This window comes from Corapipo altera, unplaced genomic scaffold, assembly GCF_003945725.1.
Source record: "Corapipo altera isolate COAL_440 unplaced genomic scaffold, ASM394572v1 142, whole genome shotgun sequence".
Lineage (NCBI taxonomy): Eukaryota > Metazoa > Chordata > Aves > Passeriformes > Pipridae > Corapipo > Corapipo altera.
This window is the reverse complement of record NW_020884966.1, coordinates 1,281,808-1,303,865: the sequence shown is the minus strand read 5'-3', so window position 1 is coordinate 1,303,865 and position 22,058 is coordinate 1,281,808. Positions and strand designations below refer to the sequence as shown.

The 22,058-nt window shown below is 46.6% G+C and overlaps 1 protein-coding gene and 1 long non-coding RNA gene across 7 annotated transcripts in view; one reads left to right on the top strand and one right to left on the bottom strand.

Annotated features, from left to right (window-relative positions):
- Window positions 1–22,058, bottom strand: part of TANC2 (tetratricopeptide repeat, ankyrin repeat and coiled-coil containing 2) — a 228,425-nt gene that overhangs the window by 137,314 nt on the left and 69,053 nt on the right. For 2 of the 6 annotated variants that reach the window (XM_027664736.1, XM_027664737.1), the window contains exons 4-5: window positions 9,573–9,644; window positions 5,140–5,319 (exon numbers count right to left, since the gene is read on the bottom strand). In XM_027664736.1, the coding sequence (XP_027520537.1) occupies window positions 5,140–5,319; window positions 9,573–9,644 (252 nt within the window). Of the gene's footprint in view, window positions 1–5,139; window positions 5,320–9,572; window positions 9,645–15,493; window positions 15,496–16,467; window positions 16,473–22,058 lie in introns of those variants that run through there. The other 4 variants (XM_027664743.1, XM_027664739.1, XM_027664738.1 and 1 more) reach the window with 4 other exon arrangements.
- LOC113957353 lies at window positions 14,064–17,735 on the top strand. Its single transcript, XR_003531146.1, has 3 exons — window positions 14,064–14,957; window positions 16,377–16,441; window positions 17,655–17,735. It is a non-coding gene; the product is annotated as an uncharacterized LOC113957353 (long non-coding RNA).

The following is a 22,058-nucleotide window of genomic DNA, read 5'->3' as shown; positions in this document are numbered from 1 at the left end:
ATCACAGAATCATCATTAAGGTTGGAAAAATCCTTTAAGATCATCAAATCCAACCATCAGTGCAATGCAGCACCACCATCACGTTCTAACACTAAACCACGTCCTCAAGTGCCACATCCACACGTCTTCTGAACGCTTCCAGGAGTGGTGACTCCACCACTTCCCACATGTGCCAGCCCAGCTGGTTTCCCCCCAGCACTCCCACCCCCCGAGCTGGGCCTCAGCATCCCTCACGCTCCCACCCAGCTGAGCTGGTGCATCACTTCGGAGAGAGAGAGAACAAGTGGTCCCAGGGGCTGCAATCATTAATCCAGGCCTGTCAGCACTAAACAAGAAACAATTAAAAGTTTTCAAGCAGACAGAGCTCAGCTTTTTAATCCCACAATTACAACCAGCATCGAGAATATCGAACCATTTGCTGAAGGTACAGAGAAGGGAGGTGTGACAATCCTCATGGCTATTCCCAAGAGATGCAAGGGTATCCCAAGAGGGGTGGGGAGGTGACAAGATCCCAGCACTCCACATGACAGGGGTGATGGTGGCCCAGGGGATGTTGTCTGTGGGGACCTGGGGGCTGTTGAGAACCACAACGGTGGGTCCTTACTGGTGTCACTGGGCAGAGCAAGTCTCCATCCTGCTCTGCCCTGATCTGAAGGATCCATTGAAAGAATACACATTTTCTTCAGCAAAGAGGCTGCTCTTAACTGCCTGAACACACCTAGGAATAGTCCTTCACACTTCTGTGAAGTTTACTCTCAGGGAAAAGTTCCCACATTCCCAAAGCACAAGGGAAGAACGTTCTCAAAGCAGAGGGTTTGCCATGAAACCAGTTCCCCGGGCCCATGTCTTTGAAGACACAGAAGGAGCGAATTCCCAGTGGATACAGGAGGGATGAGAATCCAACCCGAAGCATCTAGGCCAGATTTTTGTTAGAAAAACACCATTTCTTTCCTAAATTTCCTGCTAATATTCCCCCCTCCTCCCTCTGAGCACACACACGTGCTCTTTCTAAGAGAATCCTAACGCTTGCAGTCTGTCATTCAACAGGAAAAAAATAGCAAGAGCCAAGTACAGGGATGAATAAAATTATCCCTGTGCATATAAATGTGCAATATGTAAATGAACACTCCTTCCTGAGGAGGAGGAGGAGGAGTGGGGTGCGGCACAGGGCTTTGTGTGAACCCTCTGCACGTGCTGGGTTCCACAGGAACAGGAGAAACCGTGAGGAGCTGAGTTTTTTCAGCCCAATATCTCATTTATTAACCTAATAGGAGTATTTTTGGCACCGATTCATGAAAGCACTTAGAGATATTCATCCCTAAGCACCCTTCCTGGAAAGCAATCCTGTCCTCCAGGCAGGTACACAGCATTATTTTCAATGCAGCCATTGGCTTTGAGGAAGAAATAACACACTTTTCATGTATGGGAGCACATTTAACCCCATTGTTTCAAAAGCAGTTGCTCTCTGTGCAACAAACACGGTGACTTTTAAGAGCTAATTTTCTCCCAGACACCAAACAAAATGGTGTCTTCACTTACTTATCCTGGGCTGGGAGAGTGGGGGTTTTGCTTTCTTTTTATTATGTGTTTTTCACATTACACTTGCTAATAAAGCCGCTGTTGTAAAAAAAAAATTATATTGAACAACATAAATTGAGGTTAAATGTGCTGATTTTAAATATGTTCTCAGCCAGTGCTAAACAAGAGGTGACACAGGCAGGAGGGGAGAGCTGATTACTTATGCTGACTATTACTTCACCCCTCAGAGCCACAATGACCTGAGTTTTCTTAATCACCAGACTATTCAGCAGAGTGGAAATTGCACCCACATGGAATATTTATCACCCTCTGAATCCAGCCAAGCCTCCATACCCAGCAAACCCAGATACCAAGATGTGAGTGACCTCAGCTCCTCTGGACAGAAACCCAACCCCCCGTGGAACGTGTTCCTGTGGCTTTTTACCAAAACCAGACATTTTAACTGCTTCAACTTCTCGGTGGATGGAAAGCTGACACTGTTACCAATCAGCCAGGTTAGGAACTTTAAAAGTTTATATTATCATAGAATCATGGAATGGTTTGGGTTGGAAGGGACCGTAAAGATCATCAAGTCCCACTCCCTGCTGTGGGCAGGGACACCTTCCACCAGCCCAAGTCCCATCCAGCCTGGCCTTGGACACTTCCAGGGATCCAGGGGCAGCCATAGCTTCTCTGGGCAACCTGTGCAAGGGTCTCCCCTCCCTCACAGGGAACAATTACTTCCTTATATCTAACATAAATTTCCCCTTTTCCAGTTTTAACTCATTCCCGCTTGTCCTGTCATTATAGTTCCTGAAGAAGAGTCTCTGTCTGGCTTCTCTCTATCCCGTTCAGATACTGTCAGGCTGTTGCAAGTATCTGGTAAATGGTCTCAGGAATTAAAGCTTTAGGAAAAAAATAAATGTATGAGACAATGAAGATTTTTATGCAGCAAACAGTCCCATCCTCTCCCCAGCCCCTCTGCAGATATGGAATTATGACAGGAATGGGGTAGTGCCACACAAAAGTCTGGAAGGAACAAACAGCATGAAAAGCCCCTACAATTGGATAATTTCTCAACAATTTTCCATGCTCTGAAGGTCCCTTTGAAAAATCCATGTGGCAACTGTCAGGCAGACAAAAGCCTCTCTTTGTAACTTCAGTCTCCCAGAATCACTCTCATCCCTTCTCCGACAGAAATCACTGCTCTCATTGTGTAGGATTAACCACTGGGCAGCAGAACGAGACACAGGAGAGGAGGAAACCACCAGAGAATCACAGAAACACGGAATATCCGGAGCTGGAAGGGACCCACAAGGATCCTCACAGCCAGTGAGCCTGGGTGGAACCTCTCTGTGCGTTCACTGTTCAGCTCCTGGTGCCTTATTTTTATCTGAAAGCTCCCCCAGTCACATGAAGATTTTTGAATCAAGTTGCTTATCAATCCTGCCAGGTTTGGAGTGTGCTGTGATAGCATTTACCAGGCTGCTGTAAAATCAGGGAGGGTTATTGGGTGAAACTGGAGAGAAACACATCAGAAGAATACCTCGAGCTGTGAAGTTGTCTTCACAAATCTAATAATAACTCCAAATTTTCTTTATGTTTTCGATCATGATGGTTTACTAATGAATAGAACTGAGGAGGGTCTTTATATAAACTGGCAGTCAATGTCCCCTAGCAAAAAATAAACCCCCAACTTTTTATCTGTTGATAAATATCATTTCTTAGCCACTCTGTCCAACGGCATGAAGTTGTGTCAGGGGAGGGCTGGGATGGATCTGAGAAAAAAGTTCTTCCCTCAGAGGGTGGTTGACACTGCCCAGGCTCCCCAGGGCAGTGGGCACGGCCCCAAGGCTGCCAGAGCTCCAGGAGGGTTTGGACAATGCTCTAAGGGACAGGGGGGGATTGTTGGGGTGTCTGTGCAGGGCCAGGGGTTGGATCAGTGATTCATTGTGGGTCCTTTCCAACTCAGGATATTCTATGATTCTTTCTGCTGCTGAGGGATATTTCTGCTTTCTAAATCTCTCAGATTAGTAGCAAATAAGAGACAGACCATAAGGAATAGTTGAGGAAATGTGATAAATACTCTGAATAACAAAGAGCAGAAGTGCTGCTTTCCCCGCTCCTTTCCACGTCACCCTATAAAAGCAAACGAATTCCTATCATGACTGCAGAAGGATGGAAAATAAACTCCTTCCTTTTACAATATCAACAGCAAATTAAACTAATAATTTTAAAAATCTACTCCAGCAATGCAGGGAAACACACCCTGAATTCCAAGTGCATCGGGAGCTCTGCCGGAGTCATCGAGACACGGACGTGCAGAGCATGAGCAGGGGTTTGCCTGGTACAGGCCTGGGTGCAGCTGGAACAGGGGATTTCAAACAGATGGAAAAGGGAAAGTATGCAAGCAGAAGACAGATGGGAGTCACCTTCCCAATCCATATCCAGTGGAGTTTCATGTGTGACCCCAAAATGGAGCTCTGAACAAAAGTGGGAGCCTGCACTTTTCTTCTCTTGCTTCTGGGCAATAACAGTTCTCAGCATTTTATGGACACCATCCTGGTTTGTCCCCAACCTTTCCAGGTCTACATTTCCCAGCATATCATTCTCAAATCTCCCTGACAGAGGAATGTTTGAGCAGGTGAACCCCTGCAGCTCCATCCCACCCCCTGGGAGGGTGAGCACAGGCTCCAGCGAGCTGCCCAACCCCTGGGGTTTGGAGGAATCCTCATCCCTCTCCTTGAATTACCACCTGCAAAAGCCACTGCTGGAATTCCAGATCCTTTGAGGAACTACTGGGATGCTCCAAAGAGCAACCCTGCCCAATCATGGAATTGTGACTCTGTCACAACTCACAATCTCTCCCTCTTGTTCCCAATTTCTCCTTTCAACAGCGAGCAGGGAAAACAAAAGGCACCAAGTGTATCAGAGGTCCCTTGTAGGACAGAATTATAGACAGTAAAAAAGCTTTTTGGAGGTTTCCCTCAGTACAAGCACAGGACACTGGCTGCTTTTTCTTAAAGGTGGGCACAGAGTGGGGTCAGATTTTAGGCAAAACACAAGTTTTTCAAACTGTTACCAGTAGAAACACTTTTTTTCAGGCTTTTATATGGATGTTGCACTCCAAGTGCTTTTGAAAATCCAACTACTTCACCATCTCTAGGTGTTCAAACCACAGTCCCAGCAAATCAGATAAACAAAACAGTTTAAAAATATGCATGAATTACAAAAAAAACCAAAAAAAACCAACAACACTTTGCTGTAGAAGTTTATAATTTCTCTGATGTGCTCTTGGCATTCAAAATTTAAGCATCAAGTTCTTTGAAATTACTGTAACACTTTCCCTGTGCAAAAACCACAACACAAAGCTGAACTAAAACACACCTAGAAATTTCTCAAAAAAACTAGAGAACGTTTGTAAACCAGAGAGATCTTTTTTCAGAATAGAAAGATTTCTCTGTCAGCATGAAATCCAATCCATCCCTGGGTTTGACCAAAGCAGCTGCTTTAACAAACGAGGGAATGATTTGGACACAGAAGCCCTTCAAAGCCTTTTTCTTACAGATTTTTGCACCAATGGACCTTAAAAGCCCCAGTGAAGTTTATTAAAGTCCTTACCAGTTAACTTCTTCACAGGTTGGAGCCGAACACTGATAGACTGATGTGTGAGTAAGGGGGAGGATGGAAGGGAGCGGGACATGCCCTCCATAATCCGAATGTGCTGCATACCTTCGGTCACTGGGAGAGGAGGAATTGCGTAGTCGGGTTCAAAAGCACAGTCGTTCTCTGTGGAGGTGCCTGGAGGGGAGAGAAAAACCAAAATGGACAGGTTAGAAAGGGAGCAAGGGAGAGGATCCTGCTTTGCCATTCCAAGACATGCACTGGCACGGGGGGAGCCCCGCGGCAGAGTCGCCTCGCCGGCAGCTCGCCTGTGTTCCTCTTGAACAGTGTTGGCACTTCCCTTAAAGAAATTATACTTTGGAACAGCATCTCAGCACCCCTCTCTACAAGATGAACAGCAGAACCATGAAGAATTTCTTTCAATGTTCTTAATTTGTCTGTCAGAGTCCGAGAGTCACCAGTTTCTGACACAGCGATTGTCACCAAACTGATGGGTTTTAGATTGTGGGTTTCTAATAATAAACTCTTCCAGTTGAATTGATTTGCAATATGAGGACCTTTAGCCCCCCCAAAAATTCCCAACCCCCAAATAAAATGGAAGAACAAAAGTCTCCAATAACAAGCACCAGCTCCAACTCTCCCCAGAGACACACAGAGCCCGTGTGGGGGTCACATCACTGAAGATCCACATGTAAGACACAAAATAACACGAACACAAGTGGAGATAGAACAATAAAAGCACATATTGCTAATTGGTGCAATCAATATTAATGACAAATGAAGGGCAGGTGCTCCAGATCAGCAAAAGTCAGGAGCCAGAAGGTTCCTCCCATTAGCTGCAGATACGGAAAGCTCAGGGTCAAGGACACCTGGATCTCCACCTCTCATCAGTAAGATGAACAACCTAACCCAGACTACTCATAATTCATCTGCAAAACCAACCTGAAACTGTTAACATGAATATTTCATCACTAATAATGTGAGAAGGCCACGTTTCTGCCACACCGTTACGAGATGGATTTTGGCTTTTAGTGCTCGCTGATGTTTTCCCTCCATAAAGATGTTCCTTATTGGATTTCCACTGGATAGCTGTGCTAGCTAGAATGTGTTTACAAGAGAAAATGTAACTGCTGGATGGAAGAGGAGACAGACAAAAGTGGAGAGAAGACAAAAGGGCAGGGCCTCAAACACGTGGTGCTCCACAGGAGACAATGGACTCGCTGGATTCCCAATATCCAAAGGACAACGTGAACAATCCAACATGCTGTTGGAAAAACCCACATGGAAATAACTGCCAAAAATCTTGGACTGGTTCCTGAAGGGTTCTGGGAGGTTGAAGCACCGATGGCTGAGATCCATCCATTCCAGATGCCAGCTTTCAGGAACATCTCTCGGCGGTTTTGTACCATCCTTTATGGGAAATGCGAACAAGCACTAACACCCTTCACACACACAATGGTTTTGACAGTTCCAAACACAGCTCTCCCTCTCTGTTCTCTGAACCCTCTCAGATACCAAGAGCTGAACCTGCTGCTGACTCTGCCAGCCCGGTCAGGCTCCCTGGGAGCTCCAGGGAACACAAACCACCACTGCTGCCAGAACCGGCGCCAACAAAACCAGCCTACAGAGGGTTTTCAAAATGCATTTGTTGGCACCAGGCATGAAAAAAAAAATTTGCCACCACTGATTTTGATTCTTAAAAATAGTTTGAATTGCCTCAGGTTAGATTTTAGGGAACAATAAACCAGGGGCATCTCCTGCAGCTTAAGGTCTGGGAAAGACCTCCAAGTCCATGTGTGTTTTACTGGTTATTATGGTGTAAGCTCCCAGTGTCTTTCATCGATCTGCCTAAAATCAGGGCAGTATTTTATACAGAAATAAAGGAATTACTGGCAAAGTTTTCAGTAGCATTTCCCCTCTTAAAATTCAAATGCTTTACAACAAAACAGCGAACTCGCAAAACTCCCACGAGGTACCACTTTCATTCACAGATGTCAAAATTTCTCTCACCCCTTGGCAGAGTAAATGAACACACACACAAGGTCACTGAAACAGTCTGAAATTTGTTTTGGTAAGAAAGAACATTGGGTTTATCAAACCCTGGAATTAGGGATCATTCATGCCTGAACTGGAACTTGGACAGTTTGCTTACAGAATATACTTAAATAGAATGTTCCTGCGAAGTGCATATTTGAACTAATTAACTATTTCTTGGAGTTTTACAAGATAATCACAGAACTGTTCAGGCTGGAAAAGACCTTTAAGACCATCAAGTCCAACCATCAACCAGCATCATCACCATGTTCACCACAAAACTGTGTCAAGTCCCACATCCACACATTTTTCAAACACTTCCAGGGATGGTGACTCCACTGCTTCCCTGGCGAGCCTGTGCCAGGGCTGGAAAACCCTTTCCAGGAGAAAAATGTTCTTAATATTCATCCTAAACCTCCCCTGGCACAACTTGAGGCTGTTTCCTCTTGTCCTGCCAACGAAGCTTTGCAGACACTGAGACACTTGAGCATCACGTGGCCAATGTGGAAGGTGGAAGAGCAAGAAGACAACTGCCCCATTTCAGCTGGATGCTTCACCCAAGGATAATAAACCCCCTTAACCCACCAGCATGAAAAATACCCGTTAACACGTGCAGACAGATTGCAAGTGATGGGGACAGAGCAGGGCAAAGCTAAAGATAATATTTCTATGGAGCAAAGAGACTCCTTCCACACTGCAGAAAGTCTGCACCTACAACTGCACCCATTGATCCAAAGGGAAGCATTTAGCTCAGAAGCTTGTTTCTCCAAGAAGTTGGAAGCTTTTTTGACCTTTTCCCCTTTTTTCCCCTCTTATGGTGACACTCCTTGCTAGTTCCTGCAGTTCCTTGACCCACTGAACAGGAACAGGTTGGTGATTCTTGGACAAGGACTTGCAACAAACCCCCACATCCTCTGCCCAAACCCACCCCTTTCCCACGGCAGGGAAGATCCTGAATATCCAGGCTGAAAGGGAACCTGAGAGAGCAGAGTGTGTGCAAGGAGTGTTGGAGGCAGCTCCCAGCAGCAACTCAGCTGCTCTGCCCCATAACAAGAAACTACGTGGGCCAGACACAGGAAGGACATCCCTGGGAGCCACGGCAGAGGAAGGCTCAGCTTCCAGCAGGAACACAACAGCAACTTTATGGGGGCTCAGAATATCTGGGGAAGAGCAATATCAGGGTTCATTCTGCACCCTGAAACACAGCTCTTCATACGCAAGTGGCCACGGGGTGTGCACAGCTACAGAGTCCCTGGCTCCTTCCTCATTTTATTTTCACTCTATTTTAAAAGCAGGAAATTTAAAATAACGAATTTAAAACCAGTAATTAAAAGATCCTATGTGAGCAGAGCAGCTGACACCTCACAGGGCTTCAGGGTTTTTTAACTCCCAGTTCTGATCGTAGCTTCACTCACTCATTTCGCCCGGGCGCTACTGGAATACTGCCAAAAAAGAACAATGCTCTGGAGAAAAGGCTTCCATAATAAGTCATTAGGACACCATGACAACAACAGGCTTGAACCTAAATGAAAGGAAAATTATTGCTGCAATCTCAAAGAGAAAATAAGTCAATGCACGTAGCACCTACCAGAGCCCTGCTTCCCAAAAATGCTGCTCAGCCTCAAAGCCGTGTGAAAATCCAGCATTTGCACAATCCTCACAAATAAGAAAATGCTTAAAACTAAGTAAAGCTGTTTCAAAGGACACCTAAGCCAGCAGAGATGTAAGAGCTGGTGCTGTCAGGGACAGAAATCCCCATTACACGGCTTTGTGTGCTGTTAACCACCAAACCTACTCTGAGGGATGGATACTCGACAGAGTTTGTACAATTGTTATTTTAGTAATATAAATCCTATTTTTAGTACTGTCTTCCTCAGACCTTTCGCCCTGTTCCTGCAGGATGAAGGAAACCAAAGCTGAAGATGTAACACGGGGTTGTTCAGTCCCCAGGCAGGTACACACAGGTCCTTCTCCATCCCATCACGGGGTTTGGAGAGGGATGATCTGGTTATGGAGAACCTGCCGGGTTCCCACTTTGCCATCAAGGGGAAGGTAAGTGGCAACTTGGAAACTAAGCGTTGGTTTGGGCTGGTAAGAGCTGAAGAACTCCAGCACCACCAGCTCCCGCGTGTAACTCCCCAGCTGGAATACGGACACACCGCGCTCTGGAATTTGGACTCTGCAGGTCCACCCGTGCTGAGCCAGGAGGAATTCAGGTAAACCCCTTCAACCACACAAAGGCTGCCTGGTTTGGGAATGCCAGCACGTTTGGGGGCAACAACAGCGGGTACAAAGCCCTTCGGATCACACAGTTTTACGAGAAACACAACACGTGGGAGGCACCGAAGGCGAACACACGAGACGAGTCCCCGAGGCAGAAGAACACTCAGGTTTACCTTGCCCAGCTCGGCTCTGACGGGAGTCTACACTTGCCTGTCTTCGGTCTGGTGGCTCCTCGTTCCCTCCATCTGCATGAGAACCAAAACAGCACAAGTAGAACATCATAGTGGACAGGTCAGGCAGATGCAACTTTTCCTTGAGTCCCATCACCTATCTGGGGAGAAGGGCAGGACAAAAGGTCCCTCTGGCAGACTGGAACCGGGGAAAGCGCTGCCCGGCTCTGCTGCTCCTTCCAGCTTCTCCCCAGCTCACTGTACATGGAATCCGTGAGGCCCTTGGGATAGGAGGAGGGTTTTAATTGCTCCTACTGACCCCCCAGGACATTGGAATGAAATAGGAACCAAATTGTGCATCTTCTCAACAAAAATTGTGCATCCTCAACGAGCTCCTCCACTCTGGACCATTATCTCAAAATATAAAAATATTGAGCATTGGAATAAAGAGATCTAGGAGAACAAACAAAAAAAAAAATTGAACTATGAAATTTGAAACTGTGTCCCTCTAAAATTATTTGTCAGCTAAAAGCTGGGAAGGCTGGGAAGAACAAAGCCACTGGTTACATCCTCTCGAAACTCTTTAGGAAAGCAGCTACAGTTCACAAATCCCAAACCCATCTGGATAAACGAAGAGTGGGACCTTGTGTACAATATTATACAATTAATTACAGGCTGCTCTTCATTGATCAACTGACCAGATTAGAAACAATAGATTCACCCATCAATACAGATGCTCGAGTTCATGGGATTTCTGGCAGCTGGGAGCACAAAGAAGCCCAGCTCTGCACAGTGGGAAGCAGCAAACCCAGGGGTTTCAAGTGCAGGATGTATTTCAGTGGTTCTTACCCCTTATGGCAGGGGAAGGGGAAGCTTTTAGAACCTTTAAGAATAGTTTTGAAATAACTGAATTCTTAAATAGCTGTTTAAAACCTCAATACTCAGGTTTAGCATTGAAACTTTCCGATGCTACTAAAAGCAGCTGCACTCTGATATATTTATAACTCTGGATATCTCTAAAGAAGTTATTTGTTGGAGGGTCCTGCTGTGCCATAAAGTAATTTATCAACTCCTATTACATGTGAGTTCTGTCTGGCTTAAAGTTGTGAACTGCAGTACAGTCTGGAAGTTGTGAACTGCAGTACAAGAGCAGAACTGATACAGGGACCAAAAATTTCAGTCTACTCCCATCCCCACCCCCCCCCAAAAAAAAGCAGGACCTCAGCCCAGGCTGGAGGACGGTTTTTGTTTCCTCTTCCCTTCCCAGCCCTCAGTTTCCCTGAAGCCCTGCTCAGGCACCTTGAACAGGTGCCAGCAAGGCCATTTTCTGTCACCTTTGCATCTCTCCCTGCTGACAAAGCAGCTGCACGTGAAGGTCACTCAGCTACAGCAACCCCGAGTATCAATTTATACCAACTGCTCCCTCCCCCATAAGGCATCGACTGCCAGGTGTCAGGGGGGCCACAGGTCAGGACACCTCCCCTGCTCCCTTTTCATTCTGGATGTGACACTGCAACCACCACTGCAAGTGGGATGTGTCCACAGGAGCTTTTATTAGCCTGGAGAGACCCTCCTGGGATTAGCTGCACTGAGCCTTCCTACAGAGAGCAGCACTGGCAGAGCCCTGTCTCTGGATCTGCACTGGTAACACCCAGCACTGGTTTGGACAATGCTGTGCACAGAGGTCACATCATCATCACCATCATCATCATCACTAAATGCCCACAGCTGCAAACTCCCATGGTCAACCTCTAAGCCGTGGAGAAAACAAAAACCTCTGAGCTCCGAACATAAATCCAAATGCAAAATAACTGAAAGGACTGAACGTTGCAAAATAAGACAAAGTCCCAATATTAAAATCAGGAGTAAAAACTTGTATTTGTCCGAAGCCACCTATCATCAGCAAAAGACAAACTTCATCCCTGAAAGTTCCCCCCATCCCTGGAAGTGTCCAAGGCCAGGTTGGACAGGGCTTGGAGCAATCTGGGCTAGTGGAAGGTGTCCCTGCCCATGGCAGGGGGTGGAATGGGATAAGTTTTAAGGTCCCTTCCAACCCAACCCAGTCTGGGATCTCTGATGATTCTGTGAATCAATCTCTTTGATCACTTGGAGAGGAAACACCTCTCCTGTACCATCACCTGGGTGTGTCAAACACAGCCCTGAGAACTGGCCAAAGCAGAGGCTTGGGGGCACCAGACACGGGGTACAACAGGGAACCCCCCCTTCCAAACCTCCCAGAGCAGAACCAAGACATTTCACTGCTCCCCTATTTGACCTGAGAAAACCAAACGAGCCAACACAGAGGAACCCAAAGGAGATGGGGATGAGAAGATCATCCAACCCTTTGTAGCACAAGATGACGGGACACACTCATCCCACAATTTTCCCAGAATAAACGTGATTTTTCCTTGCAGAATAGTGGTTTATTCAACTTCCACATGCGATCAGGGCCAGAAATAACAGAGTGGAAGGTGGGTTTGGGCAGCAGCTGCTCCCCAACATGCTCCAACACTCAATTGGTGGGACACAGAATGGTGACAATGCTCTGCCAAAGCCATCGGGGTGGAGAAGAGGAACAGCTGCTCAGGAGCCACAGTCTGGGACAGATCTCAGCAAGTTACACGATGTACGAAGGGGGAGAGAAAGCTCACAGCAAATTAACTTCCAGAACGAATTTAGGAGGGTGGGAAAGGTAAAAATAAACCAGATGACTCAGCAGATATTAAATCTTCAGTCGACTCACGGGCGCTGCTGCATCTGGTGTGGCTGCAGCAGAGGAGGAGCTTGGGGGAAACCCAGGGCACCCTGGGGGGCTCATCCTCATCCAGTGGCTTTTAGGGAATATTTTAAGAACTCCCCCAGCCAATGTGGTGCTCTCCCTGTGACAGAGGTCCAGCAGGGCAGGTTGGGCACAACCCAGGGGTTCACTGTAACCCAGGTAAGGCTGGTTTGGGAAGCCCTTTGCCCTCTGCCCAAGGACCACCAACCCTCCCATCTGCCCTGCCCTGCACATTCAAGTAAAAACAGTGGAAAACACAGAGCAAAATCCTGCAGCAAAATCCAGGCAGGAGGGATCCTCCAGGGCAGGAAAGAGGAAATGAAAATACTTGGAATAAAATAGAAAAAAATACAAACAAACAATGCTAGGGAGTGGAGAAGGCTGGCACCTGCAGAATTAACAAGTATGGTGAGAGGCACAGAGGCTGCAGGATGGGAAGGAACAGCCACAGTTAAGAGCTGAACAACTGAACTATTTAATATTTTTCCTCTCTTTGCTACAAATCAGAATGTTGAGCACACTCAGCTCCTGGCAGTGGAGGATCAAGGTTACCAGGGAACAACAGCACACATAATTAAAGAGTTATCTTCAAGTAGATGCAAAAAAAAAGGGGAAATTACTGTTGCTAAGGGAATATTAATTCTCACGTTTTCCATCCTCTCAAGTGCTCGAATTTACAGTGTTGATAAAGTCCATCTCTGTGTGCACATCAGGGCTCTGTCACTCCAACAACACTCCCAGTTATTTTATTTATGCACGATTTTCGGCAGTTGTCAGGATTTGCTTCAGCAATAACTATTATTTATAGACATGACCTACTATCTGGACAACAGTTTGGGGACAGTATCACTCGTGGAGTTCAATCAACTCAGTTGCTGTAACGATTGTGAACGCGGTGAAACACCAGAGTTATCGACAAACTCCCCCCATGCAACAGCTAAAAGAGGTCACCAGCAGCAAATCATTGTTGTGAAATCATTGCTGGAGAACACAGCTGTCTGTGTTAATTTAAAATAAAGATCAGAACAGACCCTGGTTAAGGAGCTTCTACAGAAGCTGTAATGAGAAACAGAAAACAGATATTCTTCACAAATGCCACAAGGGAAGTGAATAATATAGTAAATTTTACATAGTAAATTTATAGATGACTCAGTAATCTATATTCTCTTTCACCTTGCCAGGAGAGGCAGGAAAACTTCTGTGATTTTATTTTTTTTTTTAAATCTCAGTGTTAAGTCCATTAAGACTCACACATTATTTTAATTTCCAAAAGATGCTGTCTCATCAGTGCCCAGCATTCCTGCAGCTGGGATGCTGGAACCTGGGGGCAGAAACCCAAAGAGTGCCTGGTTCTGTGGCAAGCACAGAGTAAATAGTCACGGCCATTAATCCTTTCCCTCAGTTCCAGAGGTTGAGGAAGCTCAAGGATCATGGTTAGTCACAGGTTCAGCAGAGTAGCCTCTCCTACTGTAACCAGGTCTCAGGAATGCTCCTGCTTCCCCTTCTCCCCCATCCCCACCCCACCAGTTCTCCACCAAAACCAGTCACACAACAAACCCTCCCAACACACACAACAACTGGATCCTTTGAATGGGAAAAGACAATCCCAAGGGTTTCAGAATTCCTGAACAAATCCACTGCACAAAACACCACGTGGCCACGAGCATGAGGGGGCTGCCAACAGGAGCCAGACCCCTCTGCACCAGCACATCTGATCCCTGCAAACCCCACAGCTCCCCCAGTGTGATGTCAGCAAATCCCACAGCACTCCAATGTGATGTCAGCAAATCCCACAGCCCCTCCAATGTGATCCCAGCAAACCCCACAATGTGATGTCAGCAAACCCCACAGCACTCCCATTTGATCCCAGCAAACCCCACAATGTGATATCAGCAAACCCCACAGCCCAATGTGATGTCAGCAAACCCCACAGCCCCTCCAGCAGCACTTCACACCAGGTGTTCCCATTAAAGGCAAACACAACAAGTTTTACATAAAATCAAGTGCCAGCAGCCCGGTATTCCTGGTTTCCTATTTCATTTCCAACCCACACCGTGACTAAACGTCTCCCCGGACCCCTGATGTGACAAGGCAGTTTTGAAGGCAGATAATCCGGGGTGGGTGAGGCTGCTCCAGCACGCCGGGAAATCCGCAGCGGAGCTGGCAGAGCTCCACTGGAAGAGCTGATCAATAGTTTAAATCCATATGGTATCAAAAAGGCAGAGAAGACTCACACAAAGCCAGTCCAGCCGTTATTTAGGGCTCCGATCCCAGCCCAGCCCGGCATCCCTGCGGAACGTGTGCCCGGCACGGCGGCAGGCGACGCGGCTCCCGACTGCCATCGTGCCCCCCAGAGCACAAACACGGGGGAAATAAACCCCAAAACAAACGAATCAAACCCCCCCGGGGGTGGGAGCCCGCTGGAACGATCCCGGAGCTGCCGCAGCCGGCGCTGGCTCCGACCCCGGAGCCGCCGCAGCGATGCCGGAGTAGGACAGGGAGCTGCAAATCTCAGTGTTCCCGATGGATTCCAGCCTGGAATGACACGATGGATTCCAGCCTGGTGAGGAATGACATGTGCCAAACGATCCGCCCGCTGCTCCTCCAGGGTGAGCCGTGCCTGGGAAGGGGCAAAGCGCTCCCAGCCGGAGCGGGAGGGGAGAGGGGGGCCCGCTCTGGGACTGGAAAGGGTTATTTTGATCAAAAATCCTTCCAGGTTGTTTAGTTTGCGAGGGGGTTTTCTGCCTCAGAAAACAAATAATTAAAATTATTATCATGCTCAAATTAATTCTTATAACAGAATAATAGAACTACTGTTATTTTTGTTGTTGTTGTTGTTGCTGTTATAAAATTAGTATTGTGGTAAAAATTGGTGTTATAATTAAAAAATAGCATTATTATTAAAATCAGTGTTATGGTTAAAATTAGTATGATACAAGTTATTATGATAAATAGAAATCACTAAGTACTGCATTAAATTATTAATGCACCTACCCCTGCTAAAATAACTCCCTGGTGGGAGTGTTGGGGTAAAGGGGGGGCTGGGGGTAGTTGTGGGTATTGAGGGTGGAAGATTTTTTTCTGATGAACTATAGGACAGACCTGGGTTATTAATCACTGTATCATTAAAATCCAGCTCCTCAACCACTTTTCAACCTGCTGAATCCCTTAGCACAGAATCATTTGGGTTGGAAAAGGCCTCCAAGTCCACCCTGTGCCTGATGGAAGTCACAGGAATGTTTCCCTAAGTATAATACTGCATTTATTAACTGCTGATCCACAGGCCATCAAGAGGCTTTCTTCGTTTTTTTGCAAACAACCTGCCAGTATTTCAAAGGCTGTGTTTTGAAATACTTCGGCTAAATTGGAAAATTAATATACATTTAATTCAGATCAGGGTTTTAGCTCATTATGTGGGAAATACAGTCCCAGTGGCCACCAGAGCAGTGAGCAAATGCAGAGTCAGCACTGCCACGGGTAGGGACTGACTTCAGCTGAGTCCATGGCTTGAAAATAACTTGGAATACCATAAAATGTTCAACATTATGAACAGATACTGCTGAGCCCTGGCTTTAGCAGAGTTGATGGAGAGCAGGAACCTGGGGTCATTCCCATGTTGTTGACACCCCAAAGACCAGGACACAAGTGCTCCTTATCCCATTATTGCTTAGCAAACTACACAACAAATTTTATCCATAACTATAAAAATATATGTGCACTTTATACCTGGGGCACTTTAAAATGCCATTAATAAGTATCTTAGCTAAACTTATAAACAAAGGGCAGCTCCCCTTAGTGCCCACATCTATGCCAGCTCAGTAAGGAGTGATCTCCAGAGGAAAAAGCAATCCTTCTACACAGGAGATGGAAAACACAGCCAGTGATAAGACATTTATTTCAGATAAAATATCTGCTTTGCTATCAAACCAGAGAGGCTGACAACTCACCCCGAGCACCATTTGTCAAAACATTATTACTGCACCATTTTGCATTTTACTTCTAACTTTTAGCTTTGTTCTGACAGGCAGATGAAGACCTTTTGTTCCCAAACCATGAGACAACCAGAAGATAAATGAGGTTAACAGGTAATGAGGTATGTGGCCTCCACAGACTCTTCACCTGGACCTCTTCTGCTCCGAATTTTTCTCCCTTTAAAGCAACCTGCACCACCACCACTGCCCGTTGGGGCAACTTCCCCAAGCCCACGGGGTCATTCCCAAGTGACAGGCTCTTCATTAGCAAAGCAGCATTATATCATACAACAAAAATGCAACTGTGACCTGAGGAACACACCTTGGGAGCCAAACTTCAGCACCTGCAGCGCAGACAACTCGTGCTGTGTTTTGCTCTGATACACCAGCACTTGCAGTTTGGACATACTGAGGGTTATCTTACAAGAAACTTTGTTAAAGATGCCCAAAATTCAGTGTTTGGGAAGAAGCAGCCAGTTGGAGAAGTCCCTCTGAAGTGTTTAACACTGGGACGGTGCCAGTCCTGCTCCAGCACAGAGAGATGGGACCTTTCCTTTGCAGAAACACGGAATCACTGAGGTTGGAAAAGCCCTCTGAGATCATCCAGTCCAACCATCCCTCAGCACTGCTGAGGTCACACTGACCCGTGTCCCCAAGTGCCACATCCACAGGGCTTTTAAATCCCTCCAGGGATGGGGACTCCAACCCTGCCCTGGGCAGCTGTGCCAGGGCTGGACAACCCTCTGGGTGAAGAAGTTTTCCCTAATATCCAACCTAAACCTCCCCTGGCACAACTTGAGGGCGTTTCTTCTTGTCCTGCTGCTTATTATTCCCTGGGAGAAAAGACCACCAGCTCCCCCCTCCTGTCCGGGAGCTGCAGAGAGTGAGAAGGTCCCCCCTGAGCCTCCTTTTCTCCAGGTTTTTCCCCTTCACCTTCCCTGTTCTCCAAAGTACAGCTTCCCACTCCCAGCTGTGACTATCCCTGCGTCACCTCAACCATGGTGATGTGGAAAACCATCCTCACAAATGCCTGGAAGAACAGAAAGCCCAATTCCCAGCCACCCAGTGCTCACCCACCCAAGCCTTGCCACCTCCCATGGATCTTCCAGCTGCCCCCACACCCTTGTGGGCTCTCTCCCACTCTGCCCAAAAGTGCCTCAGGATTTCTCCAGCTCATAATAAACCTGCCTCAGACACAATTTCCATGGGGGGAAACAGAACTTGCATTATCCTTATTCCCTAACACATCATCCAAAGCTAAAAGTTAAGCAGAAAGGTATGAAAACAAACAAGTTGTCATTGACATTGAAGCACAAATTGTTTCTTTTCCGGCAGCAGAACTGAATGTCATCCTGGTCCTTGGGAAGATGTGGTCTCCTCTACTCTGGGATAAGGAGAACTCAGTGCCAAATTGGGTTTGCCCAGAATTAAATGGTGACACAAACAGAACAAGTTTTGAGGTGTTTCATCCTCCAATCAGAAGAGATATAATAATAAATACGTATGAGTGGGGAAAAGAGGTAGGAAAAGATAAAAATAACCAGAATATTTCCAAATATCAAGGAACAACCCTACAGACAGTCCAGTTGCTCATTTTTTAAACCTCATTCCAAGGTGGGAAAACCCTTTGTCCTGTATGGGAGAGCTCTGGGGGGGAAGTGGAAGTGTGTTGGTGACGAGGGAAGGGGATGAGGGAAGGAGGCTCGGCCATGACTGACTCCTTAATTCCCTCCCTGTCATCACTGACTCCACTTGCTGTCACTCTCCATCTGTAAGTTATAAAATACTTGTAGGCTCTAATAGGGCTGTCTGAGACCTTCAGCAACCACAAGCATTTCCAGCTTAAAATAAAAACCATGACAGATATACTAATTATTCCAACTGACTCACTATGTTAAAATGTCATTAACTAAAAACAATTAACACTCTATATCACATATTATTTTCTTAACCGCTACCACAACACAAATTTTGTCTTTGCATTTGTGTCTCTCTAATTGGAAGTTCAAATGGCATTTTTAGAACAGCTCAGTGGTCATCTGTCCTAAAATTAGTTGAGAAAATTGGTACAAGTGACTGAAGCTCAAAATAGTCGAGGCTGCTGCCAGCACTCAGCGATCCCTGCACAGCGACAGAACGGGAACAGGGAGAGGGGTTTGTCAGGGACTCAAAGTCCTATTGCAGAAGAAAAAGGCTCTGAAATCCCCCAAGCCCATAAGTGATATATTGAAAATATCATTTTGGCCTTGGTTGAACCCACAGGAATCCAAAGGCCCATCCAAGGTCTTCCCCTGGGAATTCCCCAGAGCACCGAACCCCTCGGAGCAGGGGACGCTCCCCTCGTGTCGCTGGGGATGAAGGGCAGAGAGTGCAGGGGCAAAGCCAAGCCAGTGGGCACAGGCATGGGCATGGGAATGCTCCACAGGACGTGGGCACACCCTGCTGCTGCCTCTGGGATGTGTCTGTCCCACCTCCCTTGGAAAGGAGGTCGTGGCGAGGCGAGAGTCGGTCTCTTCTCCCAGGTAACAAGGGACAGGACAAGGGGAAACAGCCTCAGGAGCTTCAGGTTGGATAACAGGGATAATTCCTTCACTCCAAGAGTGGTCAAGCTCTGGCACGGGCTGCCCAGGCCAGGGGTGGAGTCGCCCTCCCAGGAAGTGCTCAAACCATGAGCCAACGTGGCACTGGGCACTGTGGTTCCATGGGCACAGTGGGATTCGGTCAAAGGTTGGGCCTTGATGATCTTGGAGGTCTTTTCCAACCTCAGTGATTCGATCAAACCACAAGCACAGCCTACCAAAATCCCAAGTGAAATATTCCAAGGACTTGCAAAGGTTTAAGTTAACCCTGGTTTTAGAACTTAAACCTTTTTTTTCTCGTATAACCCCAGCACACCCTATTTTAGAGTCACAGCTGCTACGGTCAGTGTGTCCTTCCTACACCTTCAATTAGTTTCACAGCTACCAAAACATTAATTTTGCCACACAAAACTGAGGAGTCAGTGCTGCTGATGCTCCTCAAGTGATTTTTCCAAGCTCTAAGAGTAAGTTCTGTGACAGTCAGCAACGGTGTCCAGGCACGAGTCCCTTCTTCCACCTGTGGACCAACCACAACTCTCCACCTGCCCAAGGTATTTAATTCAATTATCTTCGTCAACCCTATTGATTCATCTATGACTTATGCAGGACACTGATTTTTGGCAGAGCATTCCAGTACATCTGGAGCAGGATTTGGCACCATTAAAGGGGATCTTCCAGCTTTACACGTGCACGTGATAATCACTGTGGTGGTGTCACAATTAAATGTGCTGGGACAGGCTGGTCTAAAACTCTCCTCACTCTCCAACAATAATCATAGAATCATGGAGTATTTAGCATTGGAAGGGACCTGAAAGGCCATCTAGTAAATGATGAGGGGTTTAGTACTGAAAAAAGTCATTTACCTACGGTCTGAGTCTGAATTAGCCAGTGCAATGACAGTCAGATAACTAAGGGGGAAAAAAAAAATCCCATTTGAAAGCCTTTTATTTCCCAGCATTTCATTGTTTTCTCCCAGATGTAACAGTGGGTATTATTTCCATCAGCAGCTCGTGCTGCATTCTGCACTCTCATACTGCAGTGGAATTAACTCTCCCATCCCATCTCCAGTAAAAACAAGCACTATCCATGTTTTTAGAAACACATCAGTACTTTTTATCAAAGTTATTTCAACCCAAAGCAACCAAAATCCTTCTTCCAGTCTGTTATCTCCTGGAATCCAAATCACTAAATGTCAGAAGTTGTACTTAAACACAACAGTAGGAATAATGCAACCCAACATCCTCAGGAATCATCACTCTCCTGTGGCTCCAACTGCAATGGAAAAACCTTCCCTAACTGACTTTATTTTAGTTAGAGAAGGGCAGTGACTAAAGCATCAATGTGAAAGTAAGAAGTAAAGCATTTTTGATAATATAGGTAATGAATTGTCCTTTTGATTTTGATTCAAATTGCTGGGAAAAGTGTTTCACTTAGATAACAAAGGTACTTCAGTTATCCATGCAGAAATGTATGTACAGTCACAATTTATGGCCTTTGATCATAAAGACCACTCGTTTTCCTACTCTGGGCAATTAGACAGTAAAATATAAAGAGAAGTTAACAGTTCTACTTAGTTGGAAGAATGAGTAATTACTTGTAAAAATGATTTCCCAGACACTCCTCAAGCTGCAGCAGCAGCACTAGAGATCACACAACGTTCACAAACACTCACAGCCAGGGCTTTCATGGAATTAAATACTGAAGAAATCCAACAGGAAAAACAATACAGGAATTTGCAGTGTCACTTTGCACCAGCATGGATTTCCATCCATGACACTATTCCTAGATATTCCTCCATGAATTTTAGGTGACACTTCCCAACCCCACGCAGTCCAAAGCTACACAGAGCAAGTTCTGCACCACGATGAAAGGCTCATCCCAGGTATGGAAAAACACTGGATTTAGGCAGGAACAACACAAGAGGGTCTAAAGAAGGCAAAGGAGGGGGAGTAAAGCATTAGTGCATCATCTCTTGGTTACTACAGTGGACTCCCCATCCCTGGAAGTGTCCAAGGTCAGACTGGACAGGGTTTGGAGCAACTTGGGCTGGTGGGAGGTGTCCCTGCCCATGGCAGGGGGTGGAATGAGATGAGCTTTGAGGTCCCTTCCCACCCAAACCATTCCATAGAATCACAGAATCAGCTTGGTGGGAAGTGATCTCTGAGATCATCAAGTCCAACCCTTGATCCAACCCCGCTGTGGTTCCCAGACCATGGCACTGATGCCACATCCAGTCTCACCTTAAAAACCTCCAGGGACAGAGAATCCACCACTTCCCTGGGCAGCCCATTCCAATGGCTGAGCACCCTCTCTGCAAAGAAATTCTTTTTAATCTCCAACCTAAACCTCCCCTGGCACAGCTCAAGACCGAGCCCCCTTGTCTTGCTGATGGTTGCCTGGGAAAAGAGACCAACCCCCCCTGGCTCCCTCCTCCTGCCAGGGAGTTGCAGAGAGTGAGGAGGTCTCCCCTGAGCCTCCTCTTCTCCAGGCTGAGCCCCCCCAGCTCCCTCAGCCTCTCCTCACAGCACTTGTGCTCCAGTCCCTTCCCCAGCCTCGTTGCTCTTCTCTGGACCTGCTCCAGGACCTCAATGTCCTTCCTGAGCTGAGGGCCCAGAGCTGGACACAGCACTCCAGGTGCTCTCTGGTTCCCAGGAGGAGCCCTGCCCGTGCCAGGGATGCCCCATCCCTGGTACTGCAGCACCAGCCCGAGCTGCTGCCGCGCCGTGTGCAGGATCACAGACTGCTCTGCAGAGGCCAGGCATAAATCTCACTAATTAATACAATTACAGAAGCTCTTTATAGTAATTTTTTTTTGATTTATCAACCAGGAGGCACAATCAATCCAGTCCTAGTGCATTACCCGTGATGGCTTCTAAATATTTTTTTGCCAATTAAAACGATGTCGGGGATTACTCACATCCTGGAAGGTAAGAAACACTCCCTTCTCCTCCATCATTTCTAAAGGAGAAGGAAATAGTCACAGACAAGGACAAAGAGGTGTTGGAGTGAAAGAAAACAATTTCAGAAACAAAGAACTTCTCTCGCATCAATATTCCAGCAGATTCTGCTTCATAGACACTCCATCTGAAAGGGAATTCTGTGAAGTAAGAAACCTGTTCTTCCAAGAAATGCAAGTCATGGAGCAGAGATCAATACCCAG